This window comes from Geotrypetes seraphini, chromosome 2 (assembly GCF_902459505.1).
Source record: "Geotrypetes seraphini chromosome 2, aGeoSer1.1, whole genome shotgun sequence".
Classification (NCBI taxonomy): Eukaryota; Metazoa; Chordata; class Amphibia; order Gymnophiona; family Dermophiidae; genus Geotrypetes; species Geotrypetes seraphini.
Window position 1 is genome coordinate 408,681,172 of NC_047085.1, and position 18,617 is coordinate 408,699,788.

Sequence of the window (18,617 nt, forward strand, 5' to 3'; positions counted from 1 at the left end):
TTTCTATGTTGCTTTGTTCCCCGCTTAGATTTGTGGCTAGGCAGGCTATAAATACTCCCCCCCCCCAACACTTTAAAATTTCACTTGCTATCTAGGGTTAGGCAAGGTTTATATCATGATTATGGGAACCCCAATCATTACCCTAACACGAGGGCCCTGATTTGCTGACACTCCTCAGGCCCCATCCCTTTAGGAGGGGCTTGAGGCACTTGGTCGGTGTACCCCAAAATAAATTAGGATATTCTAGGAGATGTCCGGGACCGGCACCTGGATCAATGGTGCCTAGCATCACCTAGTGACCTCGAAGTCCAGAAGTGGGCATTTTTAGGGGTGGCGCTGGACTTCGGCATCAATAGGCAACACTAGCCATGATTCTGCAAGGACCCTAGGTGCTAGAAATGAAGGTCTATAATATTCTGGCCTATATTTCCGGTACCTTGGGTTCTTGCTAGGTGCCAGTATCCCTGATTGTGAAAGTGGCGCCTGGCCATTATTGACACCTGACAGGTGTCACTTACAGAATCAACCCCTCTGCCTTCCTTATTAACATTTTTCATTTGACTTGCCATTCCTTATGTTTCCTATTATCATCAGTCGGATGCTTCTTCCATTTTCTGAAGAATGTTCTTTTAGCTCTAACAACTTCCTTCACTTTTTTTTGGCCTTCCTTCTGCTTTTTCTAATGTGTGGAATATTTATTTATTTATTAGGATTTATTTATCACCTTTTTGAGGGAGTTCACTCAAGGTGGTGTGCTACTACTACTAGTACTATTTATCATTTCTATAGTGCTGAAAGGCATACCCAACACTATACATTTAACATTCAATAGATGGTCCCTGCTCAGAAGAACTTACAATCTAATTTGGACAGACAGACAGGACATCTCAGGGTTGGGGGTTTTCTAGCAGAAGGAATGATATGATGGGTAAAAGTGAACAGCAAGAATAAGTCAAACATAAATAATAAATAATTACAGCAGTATAAAAAAATATTAAGATTACTACTACTACTATATTAAATACCAATTAAACCCTTCTAAAATAAATTAGGATGCTCTAGATCAGTGTTCTTCAACCGCCAGTCCGTGGACTGGTGCCAGTCCACAGAAAATTCTTGCCGGTCCATGCAGGGCCGGCGAGATCATGGGGAGCCTCCGACAGTAGCTTTCTCCCATCCCAGCAGCTCTCGGTACTTGCCAGCGCAGCAATTCACTAATGCAGCCTTGGGGCTTTTGCTGAGTCGCGGCTGCCTCTGATGATGCAACTTCCTCTTTCCTCAGAGGCAGCACAACCCATCTAAGGCTGCCTTAGTGAATCGCTGCACTGGCAAGTACGAAGAGCTGCTGGGAGGGGAGAAAGCCACTGTTGAAGGCTGGGAAGCTGCTGGGCAAGGGAAAAAAAGGGACAGCTGCTACTGGACCTGGAGAGAAGGAGGAGAGATGCTGCTGGGAGGGAAGGAGGGAAAGGAGTCTGGGAAGCTGCTGGACAAGGGAAAATAAAGGGACAGCTGCTACTGGACCTGGAGGGAAGGAGAAGGAGAGATGCTGCTGGGAGGGGAGGAGGGAAAGGGAAGGGAATAGAGTTACTGCTGGACAGGAGGAGGAAGGAAGGGAGAAGGAAAAAAAGAAGGAAACAGCTGGCAGGGAGGATAGAGGAGAGGAAGGGGTGAGACAGGAATGAGAAACTAGAGAGATTGATGATGGGAAGGGTGCAGCAGAGAAATAAGCAGAGAGGACAAAGATGCTAGATCTGGTATTTGAGAGATAAAAATGAAGAGAGCATTAAAGCTGGAATGAATCATGTAAAAAGGAGAGAGGGGGCGCAGGCTAGATGGAAAGGGGAGAGGGGCATAGAAAGAAGACACATATCATATGGAAGAGGGAGAGGGCAGACAGTGGATGGAAGGGGCAGATGCTGGATTGAAGAAACAGAGAGGGCAGATGCTGGAAGGAAGAGAGTGAAAAGAAGATGAAAGCAGAAACCAGAGATAACAAAAGGTAGAAAAAAATAATTTTATTTCTATTTTGTGATTAGAATATATCAGATTTGAAATATATATATCCTGCTAGAGCTGGTGTTAGACATATCTGGGGACTGCAAAGCTCAGGTAGTGCTTCTTTAGCTTCCAGATGGCTTAGGGTTCTCTCTGACCAGGAGACAGTTGACCTAGTTGCACTCCTCTAACACTATTCCTGTCATGTGTGACTGCGGTATCCTGTTAGCATATTTCTGTGTAGCATTCTGTAATAATTTTACTTATTCAGTTTTTTTTATAGTAGAGGGGATATATGTGACGGGGAGGGGAAACAGGGATTTTGTTGATCCTTGCTCTGTATTATTTGTAACTGAGGCTTGTACGGATGGGATCAGATGGTTTTCGGGGACCAAGCTCACGGAGATGGGATGGAAATGGTGTTTTTTAAATTTCAGTCTTAGTAGTTTGCCAGTCCACAAAATAATTATTTTATTTTCGCTGGTCCATAAGTGTAAAAAAGGTTGTAGAACACTGATCTAGATCAGTGTTTCTCAACCTTTTCAAGCTAAGTACCCCCTAAGCCTAACAAATACCAACCAAGTACCCCTGCTTAAGCTTCACCCCAGACCTGTCCAACCTCCATCCCAGATCCACCCAAACTCCACCCCTGACTCCACCCCATAATAATAATACTAATGCAGCTTCTTCCATCCATTTTTCATATGCACACAATATAATCTTATTAATACATAATGGTAACCACAAAATTAAAAAAAACCCAAAACACACTGCACACAGAGAAAATGTTAATTATCATTTATATTTGGTTTTTTTCCAAGAGGTCAAGGTAGATGACTTTAAAATATGCAATGTCACCTCGGTAACAACTATAGAAAAATAGACAAATATAGTGCATAATATAGACAGCAGATATAAATTCTCAAAACTGACACATTTTGATCACTAAATTGAAAATAAAATCATTTTTCCTACCTTTGTTGTCTGGTGATTTCATAAGTCTCTGCACTTCCTTCTTTTGACTGTAAATCCAATATTTATTTATTTATTTCTGCCTCCTGCATGCTTTGCTTCCTCGCCTTCAGACCTGATTCCATTCCCCAACCAACATCTCTCTCTGTCCCTCCAGGAGTCCAACTTTTCTTCCTCTCTTATTCCCCAGATCATGTGCAGCATTTTTCACCATTGCCCACCCGCCTCATGCCCATTTCTCTTTCTATCACCCCTCTCAAATACCATGCCAGATCTCTCCCTCCTTCAATATGCCCAACATTCCTCCCTCTTGCATCCCTTCAATCTATCTCTCTATTCCCTCTCCACTACATATCAACATTTCTCCCTCTCATCTTTCTATTCCGCATGCGAGAGCGGACTGCTGGGCACGATGGACCTCAGGTCTGACCCAGCAGAGGCATTGCTTATGTTCTTATGTTCTTATGCATCTCTACCTCAGTCCTCTCTCTTTCTATGCCCAATTTTCCTCTTTCTTTCCCCATGTGCACCATCTCTTTCTCTCTCACTCACACACTCAGGCCCAATTGTTCCTTTCTATTCCCTTCCTCCCTCCTATATCCCAAAGTTAGTGCCCCCTTCCTCCCTCACTTATGTCCCACATTCATGCCCCCTCCTTCCCTTCCTTCTGTGTCCCGAGTTTGTGCCCCCTCCCCCTCCCTGCTTTCCAGCATTTGTCCCACCCCTCCCCCTCCCCCCGAAGCTGCGCCAAAGCCATTTTTTAAAAAATGGTTAGTTCACCAGCTATCTGGCTTTCCCTTCCAGGAGGTGGGAGGGGAATCCAAAGCATAATACCACACTCTGCTGTATTCGGGAGGGAAGGAGGGATACAGCCACTCCAGGTGTGACACCACTCAGAGTTGGCCTCGGAAAATCCCTCCTGTCCCCAGTGCAACATCTTGATAAAACAAAATCTCTTAGCTTTGTTTTTTTGCTAAGGGAAAACTCAAGCTCAGAGCAAAAAAAAATAATAAAAAATAAAGGAGAAACCTATAGAACCCCCCCATACTCCAATTTCCTGAGCTATGACCACCTCACACAAGCTAAGATGCTTAGGCACCTATCCTTTGCAGGAGACTGTAAAATATTGGCTGTCACTGGACTGTACAGAGTAGTTTAGGCTCATCCTGAGGCTAGTGTTTCTAAGACTCCATCTGCTGGTAGGAGCAGCCTGCTTGCCCCCTGCTGCCACCATCATAACCCGACAATTCCATTTAATCATCTCCCACCACCGCCGCAACTCCGGGCAAGGAAGGGCCAGGCACGTGCAGTGATTGCACGCTGCCGGCCCACAAGCCTTCCCTTCAACGTCAGTTCTGACGTCAGAGAGAAGGTCTGGGCCAGCCAAGCAGCTGAATCTCTGACCAAAAAAACCCCTGTTCAAATCTAAAGTTTCTACTGGTCATTTAACACAAAACTGGAATGACCAGTAGAAGCTTTAGATTTGAACAGGGTTTTTGGGGGTCAGAGACTTTTTTTCCCCCTGTAGTGTAAGGGAGTTTTTGTCTCTCTGTTCCGTTCCCAGTGGCCAATGATAGTACATAACAGAGAAGCAGCCATGAATAGTCAAGGCATGATTAATCTATCCAATTGTGACTATTCAAGGCTGCTTCTTTTTACATAAGTTAAGGAACCCTTGTTCCACTATGCAAACATTTTTTGATAGCTTAAAAGATTGTCACTTATCTTAAAACATGCAATGAACCTGATGAATCATTCACAGGTCCAGAAAAAGTTTTGAAGTTGCTCCATACGTAAAAAGTGCAAATCGTGCAAAAATTCCATGAATAAAATGAAATAGAATCAGTTTCCTTATGTCAATGATTTTTTCCCCAAGTGTTTCAGATTAGTTCTCCAATTGTTTACCTGTTCTAACACTATGTCAATATTCTTTGACAGAATATTAACATAGTAACATAGTAAATGGCAGCAGATAAAGATCTGAACGGTCCAGCCAGTCTGCCCATTATTGAAAAACTATGCGAATACGGATGGGAGGTGTTACCTCATGCTCCCTACATTCCAGATATTAGTCCACCAGACTTCGACCTTTCTCCAAAGTTGAAACAACCTATGCGTGGACATTGTTTTGCATCTGGAAGAGCTTTTTTCTGCCAGTACCTGAGCCATTCGGCAACTGAACAAAAATGGTGTCTTGGATGGAACAATGAAGCTTCCCAGACTTTGGGAGTCGGTCATTGCAAAGCAGGGAGACTATATTGAAAGATTGTAAAGAAATACTTGGAAAAAAAAATAAAACATGTAAATTTTAAAAAAGTAGTGTACATTATTTATGAAATGACCCTCGTATTAAACAGAATCGGTCCCAGCACCGATCCCTGAGGCACTCCACTAGTCGCCTTTCCCACCTCCAAGCAAATTCCATTAACCACCACCCTCTGGCATCTGTCCATCAACCAGCTTCTAATCCAGTTCATGACTTTGGGCCCTAACTTCAGCACATGGAGTTTGTTTAAGAGCCTCCTATGAGGTACCATGTCAAAGGCTATGCTGAAATCTAAGTAAATTACATCTAGTGCACATCCTTGATCCAATTCTCTGGTCACCCAGTCAAAGAATTCAATCAGATTTGTTTGGCACGATTTACCTTTAGTAAATCCATGTTGCCTCAGATTTTGTAATCCATTAGATTCTAAGAATTTCACTATCCTTTCCTTCAGCAACACTTCCATTATTATTCAGGCTTCTGGCTGACGAAACTCCTAGGTTGCATCCGCAGGAGTTTCGTCAGCCGGAAGCCTGAAGTCATAATGCCATTATACAGAACCATGGTGAGACCTCATTTGGAATACTGTGTGCAATTCTGGAGGCCACACTACCAAAAAGATGTGCTGAGAGTAGAGTCGGTGCAACGAATGGCCACCAGGATGGTCTTGGGGCTCAAGGATCTATCATACGAGGAAAGGCTGAAAAATTTGCAGCTGTACTCACTCGAGGAACGTAGGGAGAGAGGAGACATGATCGAGATGTTTAAGTATATTACCGGCCGTATCGAGATGGAAGAAGAGATTCTCTTTCTCAAAAGACCCTCAGTCACAAGAGGGCATTCACTCAAACTCAGGGGCGGGAAATTTCATGGCGACACCAGGAAATATTTCTTCACAGAGAGAGTGGTTGATCCTTGAAACGAGCTCCCGGTGCAGGTGATCGAGGCAAACAGCGTGCAAGAATTTAAGAGCAAATGGGATGCCCATGTGGGATCCCTTAGAGGGTTAAGCCAAGGGAACCTGTCACCAGGAGTGGGATCCCTAGGATAGTAGACTTGGGGGTGGGTCAGTAGAGTGAGCAGACCTGATGGGCTATGGCCCTTATCTGCCGTCATCTTCTATGTTTCTATGTTTCTATATTCTAATAACCGAAGTGAGGCTTACCGGTCTGTAATTTCCCGCTTCATCTCTACAACCACTTTTGTGAAGAGGGACCAAATCCGCTCTTCCTGTCTCTAAAGATTTATTGAACAAATCTTTAAGAGGACCCGCCAGAACCTCTCGGAGCTCCCTCAATATCCTGGGAAGGATCTCATCTGGTCCCATAGCTTTGTCCACCTTCAGTTTTTCAAGTTGTTCATAAACACTTTCTTCCATGAACGGTGTGGTATCCACTCCATTCTGAGGTGTAACTTTGCTATCCAGTCGAGATCCTTCTCCATGTTACTCTTCTGTGAATACTGAACAGAAGTATTTGTTTAGCATATTTGCTTTGTCCTCATCACTCTCCACGTAGCGGTTCATACCTTCTTTTAGTCTCGTAATTCCATTTTTTGTCTTTCTCCTTTCACTAATATACCAGAAAAAATTTTTGTCTCCCATTTTTATATTTATAGCCATTTGCTCTTCTGTTTGCACTTTTGCCAGATGTATCTCTCTCTCTTGACTTCTTTCAGTTTCATCCGATTCCTTTCTGTACTCCTCTTAATGAGTTTTTAAAAATATTTTACGAATGCCAATTCTTTTGCCTTTATTTTTTCCACCACTAGTTTGGAGAACCATATCAGTTTCCTTTTTCTCTTATTTTTATTTATTTTCTTCACTTCACATTGAAACATTCTATAAGTTACTTTTATATGTCAGACATGCCCATGACCCACCCTTACTCTACCCACATTTAGACCCTTTGCATTTATGTAATAAGCAATGTTGGCACACACTGTACATTGTAGAAGAGTGCCTAGCAATTAAGTGCATAATTACCAATTAGTGGCACCAATCAAGTTTCCAGCTGTATTAATTACACAAGGCAACAACAAAAAAAAAATTTCGGAATCATCTGACAACACAGTATATTTTCTAAATCAGTTTTTCACACTGATTTCAAATCTGTTATTAGTTTTTTTTTCAGTCACGTAAACTTTTAAAGTTATGACTAATGTTAATTTATACCGTTTTAGCATATAGGGTTTTAAGAGTTGCAGCATCAACTTAAAGAAATGTTGCATTATCTTCGGTCCAAAGTCAAATAAACACAGCATAGCATAATTATACTGAATTGTGTCACTTAGCAACCAATATTTCTTCAAAAAATGCTTAGAGTATGATTTCTTTTTGTGAGTTGTATCTAGATTGTCGCACAACATCCAGCAGTAGTCGGCCATCATACTCTCATTCCAGAAACCTTGGTAGTGATGCTCCATTAACTGAATGTCCTGGTAAAAACATTCTCCTTACTCCTCACTCACCATACCAAGATTTTCCAGAAAAAGTCAAGATGTGAGTGCAAAAAGTGTATTTTTAATGACATGCGACAGCCAAGTTTCTGATATGAGTCAAGGAGATTCTGAACTACTTTGTATGAAGGAAACTTATGCTTGCTCAGAAAATTTTCCACTAACCACTTGAATGCCTCCCAAGCTACAAGCTCAGTAGCTGAGAATGATTGCTTAAAATCTTCATCCTGCATAACAGACTTGATCTGTGGGCCTATAAATAGCCCTTCCTTCAGTTTTGCAGTGTTGATTTTTCTTAACAAGATATTGAAAACCTGGCGAGTTTGCTTTACCCATGGCCTTTACCAGCCTGATATGAAGAGGTGGAAGAAATATTTTATGCGGATCAACCAATGGCATAAATTTCACACTGCTTGTCCCTAGGGGGTTATAGGTATCTCTCAGCTGCCAGACACACTTGACATAATGTTCAGCTGTAGATCTGCTATCCCACAAGCACATGAAACAGCAGTATTTAGTAAATCCTCCTTGTATTCCCATTAGCATGTCAGTGACCTTCAGATCACCACAGATGTTCCACTGGTGTGTTTTATAACTGATTGCTTCTAGTAAATTCTTCATATTCTCATAAGACTCCTTTAGATGAGCAGAATGGACAATTGGTATACATGGTTTGGAATTTCCGTTGTGCAGTGACATTGCCTTCAAGCTTCTCTGTGAAGAATCAATGAAGAGACACCATTCATCTGGATAAAAGCACAATGAGCCATTTACAGTGAAGAATGTTGTTAAATTATGATTCCTTTTTCTATAATGAGTTATATTAGCATATTTTGCAAGCAAGTGCTTTTGCTTAAGCCTTGATGCAAGAAGTTCTGCTTTTTCTTTTGAAAGATTTAGATCACGAATAAGATCATTGAGCTCAGTTTGTGTAAAGGTCTCTGGATCTGAATCTTCATCATTCACATAATCAGGATCAGATAATTCTGGTTTGTGACCAGCTGCTGCATCATCATCACGTTCCTCATCATGTTCTACAGAAGCAAGTCCATCTTGTGGAGGTATAGGGACAGACAGTGAGTCATCATGAGGAACAGGTCTAATAGCAGAATCAAGAGTAGGATATATAATTTTGTGCTTAGTTTTAGCTTGTGTTCACAAGGCAAAAGTAGCAATCTTTAATATGGTCTTGTGATTCCCTCCATATCATTGGGATTGGAAATGGCATTGCTGCCTTTCATCAATTGAGCCAGTCACGAAGTCCGTTGGAATAACTGGTACAAATGATATGTGGAACCCAAGACTTATCCTGGTCACCCAATGGACAGCCAAAGTACAATATAAATACCATCTTCAGATCTATGGTAATTGGGCGACATTGTGCTTTCGTCGTGAATGAACCACAAACATAATGGAAATTTTCTGGATGATTAGTACAATGCCTTGGCATGATAAAGACTGATATTAATCACCGTCTATAGCATAAAAAAAGACAACTGTTGTTAACCCTCCTTATATGTTTATCGTCCAATTAACGTTTATAATCTATATATATAAAATCGGAGGTATGTATGTGTGTATGTATGTGTGTGTGTATGTGCCGCGATCACGCAAAAACGGCTTGACCGATTTGAACGAAACTTGGTATGCAGATCCCTCACTACCTGGGATGATATATTCTGGGGGTCTCACGGCCCACCTGCACACGTGGGCGGAGCTACAAACAGAAAATCAGATTTCACCCATTCATGTCAATGGAAAAAATGTAAAAAGCTGCCATTCTCACTGTAATTCAAAAACGGCTTGACCGATTTGAACGCAACTTGGTATGCAGCTCCCTCACTACCTGGGGTGATATGTTCTGGGGGTCTCGCGGCCCACCTGCACACGTGAGCGGAGCTACAAACAGAAAATCAGATTTCACCCATTCATGTCAATGGAAAAAATGTAAAAAGCTGCCATTCTCACAGTAATTCAAAAACGGCTTGACCGATTTGAACGAAACCTGGTATGCAGATCCCTCACTACCTGGGTTGATATGTTCTGGGGGTCTCGCGGCCCACAACTCTATGTTGCTTGCTCAAGGGTGGGTTCACCCAAGAATTTATATGTTCTTGCTCCAGGAGGTGAAACTAAAAATGTTGTTTATAATCACGTTTTGCGTTAGTTGTATTGTATTCATTTTGTCAAATATTTCACATTATAATTTGAATATTGTACTTTTTATTAAGCTGTAAAAAAATATTTTCATTCACCACTATAAAGTATCTTTATTTGAATCCATTTACAGTGTTATTGCTATAATTAAATACCCGTGCAACGCCGGGGCATCAGCTAGTTATATATAATGAGCCTCATTACAAAAATGTTAAGAGTACCTGATTAGTATTCAATGTATTGCAAACCACTTTGGGTGAATCACTTCATGAAAAAGGCAGTTAATAATTCCCAATAAATACGGTAAATAGAAAACTAAGTAGTTGTGCTTGCTGGCTATCCATCTACAGATTTTACCTAATGGTGGGAGGCATGTACTTCTGTGATTGACCACAAAGCTGGGATCTTCTAGGCAACCACTGCCATCATCCCCTCCCCCACCTGAGGGAGAAATTTATGGAGTAAAGGGAGTTCCAGTGTGTAGGAGCCATCATGGGGCCCCCAAGGTGGTAGCCATCATTTTTTTTTTTTTTTACTAGGAGGCCGTAGGCACTAATGTGTGCTTACTGTTGCTTATGGAGCTAGTAGTCCTTGCTCAGAAGCCACATACCAACTGCAGGCTTGGCACATGCAACCCATATACTAAAGAATAAATTTTATTTTTTTTAGTGCCAGGGCATGTTTGGGGGCAGGGAGTAGTTATGCCCTGCACTAATTGGCATCGGTGTGCACTGATGGATTAGCACAGAATTAGTGTGGGAGTTCTTACCATCTACAAAATATGAGGGGGGTGCTGAAAAGTTCTCGGCCCAACCAAGACGAGAACAATGTGGACGTGGTTCAATCAACGATCTGAAACAATGTCAAAGCACAAAATTTTGTTTCTGTAAACTGGCACTTAATGAAATAACACTCTTTTCAGCTACAGTGGCAAGATAACGCTCAGAATTTAGGACGTTGGTTGGCTGAGAATTTTTCAGCAACCCTTCCTCGTAGGTGACGGTAAGGGCTCCCATGCTAATGGCCACAAGCTAATTTTGAAATTAGTGCATTGCCGTAAAGAGGGAAAGCCAAACTGAGGCCATTTTAAAGCTGCACTAAAAAGTGGGTAATCCACAGGCTAAAAAATAGTGCAGGCCACTTTTTAGTGCTGCCATGTTTGGCTGCTATAGTAAGCAAGACAGCCTCAGACCTGCAACATTTTTGAACAGAGTAAATTAACATATTTAGCCTTTGAAATATTATTATTATTATTATTGTTATTGCTATTGTTATTGCGCAGCAGAAAAGATGTTCAGGCCAGCATGAGGGCATACATTGCTTTATCATTCAAAAATGCACTCCTATGCATAACTTCTGTGCTACATGCACAAGATTTGTGACTGTCATTCCAACTCTATTGACATTCAATGGAGACAGTGCACGCAGATCTCATGCATATTTGTTGGAGGAAATCCTGAAAACCCGACTGTATTGCAGCCCTGGAGGACCAGCATTGGATACCCCTGCAATATATGATCTTTGATAAAGTCAAGGTTGTGAAATATGTAAAATATTATCATCTGTGCATCTAACATCATACTAATCATTTGAAAGAATCTCAGTTGTACTTCTGTTAGTTTTTGTGAATGCCTGCTTTTTTTTTTTCCTGGATTTGAAACTATAAATGGGAAGCGCCTGATTTCTGTGCTGGAATTCTAACGTCTAATACATTTATCCCCCCCCCCCCTCTCTTTCTTTCTCTCTCTCCAGCTGGTGTAAATTACTGCTGCTACCTCCCAAAGCAAGATAACCTGCTCAGTCAGCTGGAGCCCCCTGCGGACAGCTGTCTCTCTCAGCTGATGGAAAACTGCCACTAACCACTGAATGGAAAGAGGGGAGCAACAATCATACTCGCTGTAGCTTTAACTGTAGCAGCGGCCACTGCCGCCGCCAAGGACTCTATTGTTCCCTGGTGTTAAACAGTTTTTCCTTCTGAGCTGGCATGCACAATAGCTGGAGAAAACAATTTCCAGCCTTTTCCACACGTGAAGAAGCGCTGAAGGAAAGGAATTACTTGAGCCAGGGCTATCCATTGTGTTGCTGACCGAGACACCAAAACGGACCGCTGAAGGCATGGGGCTAAGAGAGGCAGGCACAGCTTTATCTGGTGGTCCAGGGGGGTTTGCTGCTTCTGCCCGGTGCTTGGGGACGCTCATGGTTCTTCTTATTGGGATCGGGATAGCTAAGGCACAAAGTGAACTTGAAACAAAAATTGTGTATCTGTGGAAAACCGGTAAGCAAAACTGAGTTCCTCATTCCTATTTCTTCACATGGATATCTCTCGTCGTAAGATATTGTCATATGCTTGTCCAGATTTTATTTCTTTATTGTGAGAAAATTATTGAAAGTATTATAGTGTGTTTATAGTTATAGTTTCTGTTTTAAAAAATAAAATATGAAAGCATTTTTTTTTTTTAAATCAGATAATCACTGATATGTTTAGAAATGTAATTCCACATTAATATTAGTGCTCGTGCAGACATTTATGTGTGAATGCAAAGATGAAAATGTCATTGAAAACCACTTTGTTTCTCGTAAACAATGCCGATGTAGAGAAACGTTGTTTTAAATATATTATTTTCTGCAGATGACATTTGTAATTGTCCCCACGTCACATGCAAATTGGCGTGGCATTAGGTGTGCTGGGTTTTGATTTAGTTAATATATAGGATGTGGGAAGCTAATTCACAAATGATGTCAGATTTCATAAGCAAGGAGCCAAATGTATGTGGGTTATAAGGGTTCATTGTCACAAGATGGATTATTATACTCTGTCTTTAGTGAATTATGTGTGCAATTTAATGGTTGTGGCATATCTGCTTAACTGTTCATTTTCCACAAAAGAAGTCCATTTTGGGGATAATTACTGGTGAAATAACATATTAACTGCCTATCATTCTGGACTCTGTTCATCTGTAGGATGGTGGTGCATGGATTAAATATAACTAGTTAATGATAGATGAGTATAGTGGCTCATGCACACGTAGCAAGTGAAATCATAATGTATTATTGAACCAGAAGCACTGGCCACTGTGAATAAAGCGGCAGAGCATCTGTATGGCAGTACAATTTCCCACTTTCAAATGTAAAGCAGAAGAACCCAGAGTAGTCAGACAAGATCACGTGTTTCTGCACAGTACCATTCTTGCCATATGATGCCATTTGCCTATATTGACAGGTTACTTTGTGAACAACTTAGGGACACCCCCCCCCCCCACCACCCCAGGTATGAAGAGTATAGCAAGATTGAACTATTTGAAATATAGCATTTCAATAGGACAGAGATGAAATGGTTTCTTCCTTTTAATTTATTTTGGAAATTCTTCATTTAATTAATTTGAAATACATATTGAGATCATTTTTTTATTTATAGGTTAGGATACTGCTTTTAGCACAGTACCAGAAGCAGCTTTTTGATATAGTTGTAGCAGTTAGCACATTATCTAGACAGAATAGCTTATCTATCATATACATGAACATGGGCTAAGTCTATTCCATGCATACAGAGTGCCCCTGGCCCCCTGCCACAGAGAAAGATCAATTTACAATTACACTGATATCCTGAATTTTTTAAGAGGCTGCTGCATTTATCCAGCAACTCAAATAAGAGCTTAAACTATAGCAGGTAAGCTTGCATAGTCATAGCATTAGCGGAGGAAAAGAAATTTAGTGAAAGGGCATTTGCATTAATAGTGATATGATGCACCAGGGCTTTGACAAATCAAACTTCTAGAAGCTTTTAATGTTTGTTTGTTTTTAAATTAGCCCACTGACTCTCTACCTCCAAGTCAGAAAATTGTTTTCCTTATATATTTAAACTAAAGTTTGAGTATGTTGTTTAATATGCAGTGCAAATATGTCTATATTTTTAAAGTTAAAAAAAATGGTTGAGTGGAAATCAGCAAAGGCTAGTTGCAAATGGAGTTCATTATGAGGAAAAGGACATTACCAGTGGTGTTCCTTAAAGACTGGTTCCAGATCTGGCTCTTTTTAATATTTTTAAGTGATATTGCAGAAGGGCTGTTCCTTTTGGATGATTCCAAAATCTGAAATAGGGTAGATACTTCTGATGGTCTGGATAACATTTGGGTCATGCATTTGAGCTGCAAAACCCCAAGGCAACAGTACAATATAGGGGCTAAAGTACTTCTGAGCATGAAAGAAGAATGGGACCTTGAGGTGACTGCATTTGGTGATCTCAAGGTGGCTAAATAGGTAGAAGAGGCATTGGCAAAAGCAAGAAGAATGCCTTGGTGCATAGGGAGAGAGATGGCTAGAATTTGAGGTGATATCACCTCTATATAAGATTCTAGTGAAACTCCATAAAGACATTTAAATGCCTCTGTGGCATAAATGCACAGGAGGCAAGTCTCAACTGAAAGGAAGCTCTGGAACCAGGGGGCTTAGGATGAAGTTAAAGGGGATATACTCAGGAGTAATCTAAGGAAATACAGTACTTTTTAGTGGAAAGGGTGGTGGATGTATGGAACAACTTCCTAGTGAAGATGATAAAGACTAAGACTACTATACTGTATATCAGGGGTAGGGAACTCCGGTCCTCTAGAGCCGTTTTCTAGTTGGGTTTTCAGGATTTCCCCAATGAATATGCATGAGATCTATTTGCATGCACTGCTTTCAATGCATATTACATTGCATTACATTACATTACATTAGGGATTTCTATTCCGCCATTACCTTGCAGTTCAAGGCGAATTACAAAAGAATTATCCAAGATGTATTACAACAAGAACTTACAAAAAAAAAAATTGGTCATTTTCAAAAAGAGTAAGAAATGGGTAAGGTTATTTGTTTGGGGTAGTTGGCTTTAGTGAGAGGTGGAGTTTGAGACTTGCGGTATTATTTCTTTTTTCAGAGTTTTCTTGAAGAGTATGGTCTTTATTTCTTTTCTAAAAGTCTTGTAGTCGAGGGATGCCATCAGTAGATTGGTGATTTGGTTGTCTAGTTTGGCTGCTTGAATGGCCAGGAGGCCATCATATAGATTTTTCCGTTTGACCTCCTTAATTGGGGGGTATGAGAATGGGGTGTGAGTTTTCCTATGTCTGGTTGCGGTGTTGTGGATGAGGCGGTTATTCAGGTAGTTTGGACTGTCTCCGTATAAAGTCTTAAATAGTAGGCAGTAGAATTTAAATTGTATTCTTGCTGGGATTGGAAGCCAGTGCGATTGGAGATATGCTTCTGTAATGTGATCATGTTTCTTTAATGAGTAGATGAGTCTTAGTGCTGTGTTTTGGATAGCTTGTAGTTGTTTTGTTATGGTTGTAGGGCATGGGAGGTAGAGGATATTACAGTAGTCAAGTAGGCCTAGTATTAAAGACTGAACTATGAGCTGGAATTGAGTTTTCTTGAAGAATTTCCGAACTTGTCTTAAGTTTCTCATGACTAAGAATGACTTTTGTATTGTTTTATTGATTTGCGGTTGCATGGAGCATCTGTCGATAGTTATTCCTAGCAGTTTTAGGGTGGTTTGTATGGGGTAGTTGATTGCGTTGATTTCAATGTTGGTTATGGTTAGTATTTTTTTGTTTTCTAGGAGGATGAATTTTGTTTTATCTGGGTTCAATTTCAGTTTGTGATCTTTCATCCAGATTGCTATTGATTTTAGTGTTTGGTATATTGTGTTCGTCATGGAGAGTTCAGGTTGATCGAAGGGTATGAGAATGGTAATGTCATCGGCATAGCTGTAGGAGGTTATGCCTTGTTTGTCCAGGTGAGAGCTGAGGGAGGCTGTATAGAGATTGAAGAGAGTCAGGGATAGAGGGGATCCTTGGGGAACTCCGCAGGGGTTTGACCAAGGTTCAGATTTTTGTTTGTCTGATTTTACATATTCACTGGGGAAATCCTGAAAACCCGACTGGAATACGGCTCTCGAGGACCGGAGTTCCCTACTCCTGATGTATATCTAAATTCAAGAAAGTATGGGACAAGCACAATGAATCTCTATGGAAGAGGAAGAGATGGTATGGATAGGAGGACTAGATGGATCTCTAAGGAAGAGGATGATATGGATGGGAAGACTGAATGTGCCATATGTTCTTTATCTCTGTCATTCATATATCTATATCCAAACAGGCAATCATTAACCCCCTCCTTTACAAAGCCACACTAACGTTTTTATTGCCGGCTGTGGCGGTAACAGCTCAGATGCTCACAGGAATTCTATGAGCGTTAGAGTTGTTACCGTGGTGGCCAGAGCTAGAAACGCTAGAGCGGCTTTGTAAAGAAGGGGGGTAAATTAATATAATGTATTATATTTTTTAGTAAGGATCCTCAGATGGCCAAGCCGAGCTTTCAACTTTCTAGCTCAGTTCAACTAGGTTTTAGAAAGTTGCTCATTTTTTGGAGTACTCCACTGGGGGGATTGGGATGGTCTCCCCCTTATTCCCCCAGACCTATGAATTATGTTCCCTTACTAGCAGATAAAGGCAGAGGCTTGAAGATTATGATAACATCATCAATATAACTAGTGGTGCAGCCAAGAACATCTTAGTATTTCCCTGCCTCCAGAAATGGTACAGGTGGATTGGTACAGGAACTTATCTTTTGTTCTTTGTTTTTCTCAGCTTTTGGTTCACATTCCCTGAGCCTTGATACAAGCCAAAGGGCTTGTGGTTAAAGTCTCACCATGAAATCTCCTCCTAGGATCTGAACCACCTACAGGCCTTTGCTCTATGTGCCAAGCTGAGTCAGGGCCCATGAAGCCAAAAAGAAGGTGTAAGCCCCCCTCCCCCCCACCTTTCCCTCATCCTCCCCATTAGCTCTGGAAAAAAGCATTGGGGTTTGGTGCTGTTTATTTCCTGATGGTGAATAAAGTTAAACAAAAACAAAAGAAATGGATGCAAAATGGTAGGATGAGATAAAGCTGTCTTACCCAGCCTTGCACAGGCAGGTAGCAGACCTATTGTACCTATACCTTGGGCAGCTAATTCTGGCATTTTGGGGATCAAGGGAAGGTCTACCTGTGCAGCTACACAGGTGTGGTGCTGTCCAGAGATTCACTCATGCCTGCTGGCTGGTAACTATGGGGCCTTTGTGTAGCAGCATACAAGCTGGTTTATTTTGTACTAGCTGATGCCCCGGCGTTGCATGGGTATTTAATTATAGCAATAACACTGTAAATGGATTCAAATAAAGATACTGTATAGTGGTGAATGAAATTATTTTTTTACAGCTTAATAAAAAGTACAATATTCAAATTATAATGTGAAATATTTGACAAAATGAATACAATACAACTAACGCAAAACGTGATTATAAACAACATTTTTAGTTTCACCTCCTGGAGCAAGAACATATAAATTCTTGGGTGAACCCAGCCCTGAGCAAGCAACATAGAGTTGTGGGCCGCGAGACCCCCAGAACATATCATCCCAGGTAGTGAGGGATCTGCATACCAAGTTTCGTTCAAATCGGTCAAGCCGTTTTTGAATTACTGTGAGAATGGCAGCTTTTTACATTTTTTCCATTAACATGAATGGGTGAAATATGATTTTCTGTTTGTAGCTCCACCCACGTGTGCAGGTGGGCCGCGAGACCCCCAGAACATATCACCCCAGGTAGTGAGGGATCTGCATACCAAGTTTCGTTCAAATCGGTCAAGCCGTTTTTGAATTACTGTGAGAATGACAGCTTTTTACATTTTTTCCATTGACATGAATGGGTGAAATCTGATTTTCTGTTTGTAGCTCCGCCCACGTGTGCAGGTGGGCCGCGAGACCCCCAGAACATATCATCCCAGGTAGTGAGGGATCTGCAAACCAAGTCCGATTTTATATATATATAGATAGATTGTGTGAAACAGGGATGGCATTGTGTACATGAAGAAGCTGCAGTGAGTGCCCAGGCTTTTCCCAGGAGCAGGAGCACATACTTGGGGAAGTCTCTATTCCTGTTGTGGCTGATTTTAGCATTTTAGCCATATTGTTGTTGGATTGCATTTTACCCATACAAGGTATGAGATAAATTTCCTCTTCTGGGGAGTGTCAACTTTGGTTCCTCTTCCTCTTCTGGAAGTGGGGTCACAGAGAAGCCAAGGAGACTTATTGATCCCATTGTCCCATCAGGGCCCCGTTAATCAGCACCTGTGACCACTGTATCCTCTAAGCTGAGCAGGTGCTCATCAACTGCATTGCTGCCAGTGGAAGGGTGCTACTTCAGTATTGTGTTTTCAATTGCAAGAGAGAGGAGGATTCACTGGAGACCTGTAGAGCTTGACAGTCTTTCACTATTGAAAAATGTGATAGTGAAACAGCATCATCCACTGGCAAGACTGTAAGTGGAGGACTCCTGCTCAGCTTTGAAGGAGCAGTATTTGTGACTGAATGTTAAAGACCAGTAGAGAGTCATTCTAGGGGTTGGGTCCTAAGATCCACCAGGGACCTCTGAACGCCAGACAAATTAATCATAGACTCCAGAGGTGCTGAGAGCTGCTGGTACATCCATTGTTCCTCTCTTCCTTTGCAAAAGATGTTTAAGGGGTGAATGAGTTTTCCCAGGAGGGGTTCTCCTTAAGAATCTTCTATCAAAAAATGGGTATGATCTCTCATAACAAGGATTCTGCATCCCCAGTAATGCACTTATTTGGTTAAGAGAGGTTGCCTTCCCTCATAAACCAAAGTTTGACAGTCTTTACAATTCCTTATTTAATTTTCCGTCTGCTCAAGGTTGTAAGAGCAAGAAATTCTTGGAACCTACACTAGCATTTCAGGCT

General features: G+C 41.3%; 1 protein-coding gene across 1 annotated transcript in view; it reads left to right on the forward strand.

Annotated features, from left to right (window-relative positions):
• Positions 1-18,617, forward strand: part of THSD7A (thrombospondin type 1 domain containing 7A) — a 763,222-nt gene that overhangs the window by 208,770 nt on the left and 535,835 nt on the right. Inside the window, exon 3 of the mRNA XM_033931006.1 lies at positions 11,600-12,122. Coding sequence (XP_033786897.1) covers positions 11,963-12,122 — 160 coding nt within the window. The 5' untranslated portion in view covers positions 11,600-11,962. The remainder of the gene's footprint in view (positions 1-11,599; positions 12,123-18,617) is intronic.